This window comes from Benincasa hispida, chromosome 1 (assembly GCF_009727055.1).
Source record: "Benincasa hispida cultivar B227 chromosome 1, ASM972705v1, whole genome shotgun sequence".
Classification (NCBI taxonomy): domain Eukaryota; kingdom Viridiplantae; phylum Streptophyta; class Magnoliopsida; order Cucurbitales; family Cucurbitaceae; genus Benincasa; species Benincasa hispida.
Window position 1 is genome coordinate 81,762,679 of NC_052349.1, and position 8,576 is coordinate 81,771,254.

Genomic DNA, 8,576 nt, shown 5'->3' on the forward strand with positions numbered 1-8,576 from the left:
TAAAATAAAATAAAAAGTTCAAACACTTTCACATGCTTGGCAACCTAGATAAATGATTGAATGAATAGCACAAAAATTTCCTTCAAAATGAGAAATCTAATTATGGGTGGCACGATATCCAGAGACGGCTCAATAATCCTACAATCGCGTAATTCCAAACTTACCAAGAGCAGAGAAAATTGAAACATAGTGCTGATAGCCTCCATTATCTAAGAAAGAAGCTTCATTTTCATCTTTTTCAGCAGAACGAACACAAAAATCTTGTGCCACAAAGTTCTGAGGATGGTTTTCCATTTTTATGTTATGATCAACATCTAAAGAAGCTTCATTGTGTCCTTCACTATCAACATTAATTACTTTATCATTCATGATAGAAGTCTCTGTGTTACTCCGACATGAGGCACCATCTCCATGAGAGTTGCTGACGGAACACTTATCTGAGTTCAAAATCATCCTATCTAATTGAATTGGGGAGTGAAACTGGAGAGAGTCCCTCCACTGAATCTCTTCTGGAATGGTAGAGAACCACAGCTGCCGAAATGTCAACCCTATAATCATATTTGACATTGGATCATTCACAGATTCAGGCATTTGCATTAGGCTGACAAAAGAAAATTAGCATAATTAGTTTGACTAAGGTCATTCATTTCTGATTCTTCCTTAACATCCACCAATACGTTATTATATAAGCCAACTCTAGATAATTTGTAACTCCAATTATGTTTGAGGGGTTGTTAAAGGAAACAAAGTTTTTCATTGATATAATGAAAAAAGACTAATGCTCAAAATTACAATAAACAGGGGGGAGGGGGGCTGGGGTTTAGCATTTCAATTGAGATAAAGACCAGAACAAAAATAATCATTCTATGGGTACAAAGTATTTTGAAAACTGCTCTGCATCCTTTCGAACCAAATATCTGTTATAAATGGTTTTCACTACTATAGACCACAAAATCTTCGTTGCTAATGAAAGACCAACAGGAAACTGGAGAATATTTTCCTTGAAAATGTTAAAAACAGCCCACTCATCTTATAAATAAAGGCAGAAAACGGAAGGATGGAATGAAATATGTGATGTGATGCAATGAACATGCCAAAAATCTATGCTGATCCCACTTCCAAAGTTGAAAATAACTAGAATGAACAGATACACAGTTGACAGTTCAACTATTCATTAAGTCATAAAGTTGGAAACATCTCCAAGTGGACAAATGATAGGCTAATAACTAATATGGTTTCAATATCCATTTCGGTTAAACGTTCATGCCAAATAAGTTTTTAAAAAATAAAGCAAAAATTGCAAACATGCACAAGTACACAAATTATACAGCCAGTTTGAATACCATACCTTAAAGTCTCCTGATGTGCATCTTCCGTTTTCCCTTCTTCAAGGCAGAAAAGAATGTATTCTAACTGGACCATAAATCTGTCCTGCAAAACCATTGAAATCTTGGAATAAGCAAGTAGATGTTTGGGGGAAACACAAGACTTGTATAAATGCAACATGCATAAGAATTAAGCTATATCAATTTCTCATCAGATATCTTTTCAAGGACAAAGTCAGAGCCAATCCATCTTTTTGTGCATTTCGTGTTGGGTAAATTTGGCAAACCACTTAACTATCTTTTTTTTAAACAAGAGACAGTAACTTTTCATAGAATTAATGAAAAGAGATTAATGCTCACAGATACAAACTCCTAGAGGAGTGAAACAAAAAGAGAATTTCCATAACCCATACCTCAATAGGCCAATGTTTCAGTGGTCCATTCTTCTTCATCCAAATGTCATAAATGTGCCTGATCCTATCAGGCCTCATACAATCACCTTCTATATGCTTAAGAAGCTCCATTGAAGCCTAAAAAGAATTTTTGTCGTATTCAGTAGATTTCATGGAAGAAGCTGACAGGTATATAAATGCAAGTTTCTTAATGTGATAAGTTGAACCAAATGCGAGTGGTTGTGACACTACCAAGACCCAACACAACAAACAAATTATATGTAAAAGGTAGATGCACAATACACCAACTTTAATAATAGATATGATATCAATTTATTTTAGAGAAACAGATACCACCCAATACATAATGAAATAACACAACGGAAAGGGACTGGATGCCCATCTCTAAGGAAGGCTTTTTTTTTTTTTTTTAATGAAAACAACTTTCATTGAGCAACAATGAAAAAGTACAAGGCCATGCAAAAGACCACCCACAAAAACAGGGAACCCCGCTAAAGAAAAAGGCTCCAACTACACAAAATAGTGTCAATCAATAATTACAAAAAGTCTTTGAAATCAAAACCCAAAGGGAAACATGATATCTAACAAGAGAACAAACATCACAAGGATCTCTTTCCAACCCTCTAAACACCTTGTTATTCCACTTCCCCCAAAGAACCACAATAAAGCACACACCCCTGCAAGCCATAAAAACTAACCCTTCTCACGAACGGGCGGATGGAGGAGGAACTCTCTAATCAAATCACTGGTATCTCTAAGACGAGCTAGCATAAAACCAAACATCTGAAATAAGTAGTCCCACACGGAGCTCGCAAACTTGCACCTCTAGATAGTATGATCCAAGTCTTCCTCCGCCTTCCAACATAAAATACAACAGAATGACCCAACTAGCATGAGCAATTTCCTCGCAAGTCAATCCACTGTGTTGGCACGTTCATGTAAAACTTGCTAGGTAAAAAACTCACTTTCTTGAGGATCCTAATCCTCCAAAGAGCGGAGAAGACCGATTCAACAACGAAAGAATGATCAATTAAACTACAAAGGAAAGACTTACACGAGAATCCCTCCAAAAGGTTAAGACTCCACACTCTCCAATCCCTTTTCCCAATCCTAAAGTTAAAATGATCAATCAAACTACAAAAGAAAGACTTACACAAGAATCCCTCCAAAGGGTTGGGACTCTACATCTCCCAATCCTAAAGTTATACCCCTCAACAATAGACAGAAGGCAGCTGACATCTGTCACTTCCCTAATGAATAAAGAGTGACGAAACCCAAACAAAGAGGAGCAAGAGTTCCCCAACCACACTAAGAAATCAGACACCAAATAATTTTTAAGGGAAGAAATATGATAAAGACAAGAAAACAAGGAGCAATCCCCGAACCCAATGATTTTCACAAAAATAAGTTTCCTTTCCCTCTTCCACCACACAAGAAACCAAGGGATCAAAAGACGGAAGCTCCTAAGATATATTCTTCCATAGATTCTAGTAAGTGCCTTTAACCCCACTCGCCAACCACTCAAAAGGGTGAGGACGATACTTACTAGCAATGATCGTGTGCCAAAGATAGTTGTGTTCAAGGGAGAAATGCCACAACCATTTGGCTAATAATGCTTTGTTACAAAACCTTAATTCCCAATTTCTAAGCCCTCTGAAGTGATCGCTCTCTCAATGATCTTCCATTTGACCAAGTGCGCCCCTTTGCCTTCACCTTCATCCACCCCTTCCCAAAGGAAATTGCATAAAAGATTCTCAATGTTCTTACACACTTACTTGGAGCTCTGAAAAGGGAAAAATAATAGATGGGGATACCACTCAGAACATACCTAATAAGAGTATGTCTACTAGCTTTAGAGAAGAAACCTTCTTTCCAAGAGGCAAGTATCTTCCTAACTTTGTCCACGATAGGAGTCCAAAAGGAAAGACTGGAGATTACTTCCAAGAGGCACGGTAAGGTAAGAAGAAGGAAGGTAGCCCACATCACCACCCGTGACATCCACCTAACTCCTAAGCTTCTCAATCTCAACATCACAATTCATCTCCATAACATGGCTTTTACCTCTGTTGATTTTGATCCTTAAACCAAACATTCCTCCAAAGAAAGCCAAGATATAATTCATGAATAAGAATGATTCCTCCTTCTCAGAGCAAAAAAAGATAGTGTTATCGACAAATTGGAGATAGAAAAGAGTCACCCTCTCCTTTCCCACCTCGGCCTCAATTAAATTACCATAACAGATTTAGACACAATCCTACTAAGTACACCCACCACAAGGTTCAAAAAAGGGGATAGAGAATTGCCTGGCCCAAGTAACTAGTGGCCAAAACTTTGCTCCTTGAGCTACCAAACCCTTCTTATCCAAGAAATCTCAATCCACATGATCATAGGCTTTTTCAAACGGTTGTAAAAAACATTCCCTCTTTCTTGCTACTTTTGTAGTCCTCGATTGCTCCATCATCAATACTGTGTCCCCATGATAAAAGCCCCCCCTTACGACTCAGAAATTGTCAAAGGAAGCACCCTTTTCAACCAATGGGCCAAGACTTTAGTAAGGACTATATAAAGGCTGGTAATGAAACTAATAGGCGCCTGAAATACTTGACCAATTAGCCTTTTCCTTTTTTGGGATGAGACACACAAAAGTTTTAGAGATAGAACTATTCAATATGCCCCTTTCTTTTTTCTTTTTTTTTTGAAAAGGAAACCGTACTTTTTATTAAAGCACAAAAAGAAAGTACAAGGGATGGGTACTTAAATAGGAGTGATACAAGATACGGGATCAGGAGACGCACACGGACATCTCAACTAGGTTGACACCCCCTTAGCGTCCTCATCATGTCCATAGAACTCAAACAATAACGGAAAATATGGAACTTACAGGAGAATTGAATACAAAGAAAAGAAACGCCCTTTTTTGATGGCCAAAGTACAAACCAAGAGGGAAAACAAGAGAATAATAAATTAATCCTAACTATTTAAGTCTTCAAGGTTGGATAGTAGTGACCCTTCTCCTTAAAACATAATCAAACTGGGAGGATGAATGCTTGCCAATTCAAACATAAATCTTGAAGTGAGTAGGCTGCAAAGTGTTTTGAAAGAGAACACCATTGAGAAGCATTAAGTTTAGCAGCCTCATAGAGAGAGAACCAAATTTGTTCTCTATCTTGAAAAATTCTTTGATTTCTTTCGAACCAAATTTCAACTAATATTGCTTTAAATGCATTGCACCAAATCAGATTTAGGGCTTTTTTGAGGATAGGACCAGTGAGTAACTGCTGAACGTTCTTTTTACAAGTAATGTCGAAAACCCAGCTGATGTTGAAGGATTTAAAAAGGACTACCCAACAATTTCTTGCGAAGAAGCAGTCAAAGAACAAGTGTTGCAAGTCTTCTCCAGCTGATTTACATAAAACACATTGATTAGGAGAAAGAAAATGGGAGGGCAGCTTGTGTTGCAGAACTGAGGCACTGTTTAGGGATCCAAAAAGCAAGATCCAAACCGTAATGTTCACTCTTCAAAGACTATTGGTCTTCCACAGAGCTTTTAAAAGGTGGGTGTCAATAGGTGAGGCCAAGGCAAGATGGTTTGACAGAGATTTTACTGTGAATAAATCACTTGCTTCTAAGGACCAAGAACGATAGTCAGGTCTGAGAGAAGGCTTTAGGCTGGAAATCAAGAGAAGCAAAGTCTGAAAGTCTGGTATTTCTTCATCTTTTAATAGTCTTCTGAAGGGTAGAGACCAAGATAGGGTTTGAGAATCCCAATGATCCAAAACAGATCCATTTTGGTTAGAAGCAGCTCTAAATAAAGAGGGAAAACTGAGTTTAAGGGGTGTGTTACCAGCCCAAGAGTCATGCCAGAAGGCTATTCTGCTTCCATTTCCCAGTTTGAAGACTGCCAAGGCTTCTACTTTCAACCAAATTTTTGATATGCTGATCCAAGGACTACGAAGACTACAAAAAGATTTCCAGAAGTGTGCCATTCACCAAAATTTCTACCATGAATACTCTTTATAACTTGTGTCCATAGATCAATATGCCCCTTTCAAAAAACTATTTAAACACATTAACCAAATCCCCTTTCATAATATCCCAATTATCTTGAAAAACCACCATAGTGAACCCATTCGGACCATGCGGCTTTGATCTATCACTCCCAAGCAGCTTGCCATCTTGAGGGTCTTCTAGCTCTACCCCTCTCCCCACTAGCACTTTACAATTAGCTCTGTTTCTAATCTAAGACATACACAGAAGTACATTAAATAGTTAAGTAAACAAGTTCAAATATTTGAGCTACATAAAGCTTATGGCATAGCTAACAGCAAGAAAGCTTGCTCTGTTCTTCCTATTGGAAAGGGTGCACAGAACCAACAAATTCAAATTTAAATCGTCCACAGTAAGCATATTTTCTACATGTGATCATAACTTTTTCACCTCTTTTTCTATTTGAAATATACTTAGTTTGTGAAATTTTATACTAACCAATGAGGGCAATATATAGACAATTTCTTTTGGCGGGGGGTGTGCTTTATTACCGAATACTTCAAACGATTCCTAATAGGAGAATTATCCCGCAAAGTCCCTTGCAGTAACATGCTCAATACTCCACTTGCTTCCACCCAGTTTTGCTGCCTCATAAGTTTGTGCAGGGCATTGCGCAATGTAATTCGATTTTCTGTCCTCACCATCTTCGGAGCAAGCCCCAGAACAAACGATGGCTTGGTCAAAGACAATTTAATTCTTTTCATGAGCGTTGCTCGCCGGCCATCATTATTGCCGTCAGCTGCTGTATCAGCCTTTCTTTTCCGACTGGTGGGTATGTTAGAACCATATTCGGCTTCCATTACAAGACTATCCGCAATTAGTTCCGGTTCCATCTTCTAGGAATCTGCCTGGGTTATACTGCAAGAGCCAAGGTACTCAAGGTTAGCTCAAGTTTTCAAGAACTCGCAATTTTGAAGACGGGACTCCAGAGTTGAACCGACCAGTCGGTTTTGGGTTCGGTTAGGATCAATCGGCACATCAGTTTTTTTTATCTTGAATAGGGGAGAACGATAATTACATGCCGAGTGAGGGCGGGGAGCGGCGGCTACAGTGGCGGGTTTGTAACAGCGTAGATGGAAAGAGAGTGAGGTGAGAAAGCCTACTTATACATTATTTTTATTTTTACTTTATTTTATTCTATTTATTTATTTTAATGGTGAAATAGTTAGGTTTGAAATATTGTTGTCGATCAAAATTTTCGAGGTCCTCATTTTATGTAAATATTAATGAAAATTTTGAAAATTTTTATAAAAATTGTTATAATTAATTGATGGAACTTTAATTGTAGCTAAATTATGTCATAATTTACTATATTTAATCATCATTTTTGTAAATTAAGAGAACATATAGATGTATCTTATAAAATAATGTAAATATTGATGTGAGAATATACATTTAAAAAAACAAAAATTTATTACAAAATAATATCAAATATTGAAAATTAATTACAAAATTAAAGTATATGAAATATTTATATATAGAATAATTGTAAATTGTTTGTTATAAAATAAAGTTTGAAAAATAACAGCATCAAACTAACATAATAAGAATATAAGAATCAAACTAACATAATAATAATATAAAAATTATAACATTAAATATAACACGACATAATGGAAAAGAAAGAAGCAAAAGAAAATTCTATAAGTTCATAGAGCTTGAGAGAAAATGTAAGAAATATTAGAGAACTCACATTAATTCAAATTTGAAACAAATGATGCAAAAACCTTATGGAAAATATTTGAATAAAAATATATGGTTTCTTGAAAATAAAAATTTTGTATGGTAAAAGAGCACCAACTTCTCTTGAGCAAGCATAGCTAATTATTTAAAAAAAAAAAAAAAAAAAAAAAAAAAAACTCAACATTCAAAATTTTGATGGAAATATCGAATGTCGATGGAAATTTCGAGAAATTATGGAAAATAGAAATTTTGAGAATTCGACCAAAATTTTGAACTATGGTTATACGTTAAGAGAAAAACTTACCTGCTAGTAATGCTACAAGCTATGAAGCGTAGTTACTTCATATGAGACAAAGAATCAGTATTAGACACTTATCGAATACTGATATTTCCAGTTACTTTCCAGATATGTATCTGACACGCGATTTGACGTATCTATTTCTACGCATACTTTTTTTAAAGAAAAAAGATAAACAACTCATCTAATCTTTCTCAATCTAAATCTAGGCAACCTATTTAAAAAGCTCATTACTCGAGTCTAAAACTAAAAGGGAAAAAAATAAATAACAAACCAAACCTTAGACTATAATCATCTAATCTCCATCTTCACACTTGAGTCCCTATAAAGTCCACAAAATATAAATCATTTGGATATTTTCAACAATTCAATGAAGAAGTTCTTCATTTATCTTCATACTTCTCCCTCTAATCTTCTTCTTCTTCTTCTTTGCAATATGAGTCACTTTTTTATTGCATTTTATAACTATTGTACTTCAACATCTTAGATGTTGCTTTTTTTGTATTGTATTTCAGTGTTTATATTCTATTTTGTGCTATTGTTATTAACTTGTATGCTAAATTTATCTATATCCTAGATAATTTAAAAGAAAAAGAAAGTATATCTTCAACGTATCAGTATCCTGATCTTTTAGAAATGTATGTATTAAATATATATATATATATAAACGACGCATCCTTAGACGTATCCGTATCTTAGCTTTTTTGAAATTGACGAATCGTCGTATCCGACCGTATTCGTATCGTATAGCCGTATCTGTGTCTGGGCTCCATAGGCTACCAGTCGGTTAGCCGATTAGCCCACCATGTG

General features: G+C 35.8%; 1 protein-coding gene across 3 annotated transcripts in view; it reads right to left on the reverse strand.

The window, feature by feature from the left end:
• LOC120073019 overlaps positions 1–6,873 on the reverse strand; it is a 58,021-nt gene extending 51,148 nt beyond the window's left edge. The window contains exons 1-5 of one of the 3 annotated variants that reach the window (XM_039025586.1): positions 6,727–6,873; positions 6,277–6,643; positions 1,739–1,855; positions 1,349–1,431; positions 165–601 (exon numbers count right to left, since the gene is read on the reverse strand). In XM_039025586.1, coding sequence (XP_038881514.1) covers positions 165–601; positions 1,349–1,431; positions 1,739–1,855; positions 6,277–6,618 — 979 coding nt within the window. In that variant the 5' untranslated portion in view covers positions 6,619–6,643; positions 6,727–6,873. Of the gene's footprint in view, positions 1–164; positions 602–1,348; positions 1,432–1,738; positions 1,856–6,223 lie in introns of all 3 variants that reach the window. The other 2 variants (XM_039025578.1, XM_039025595.1) reach the window with 2 other exon arrangements.
• Positions 6,874–8,576: the final 1,703 nt, after the last annotated feature.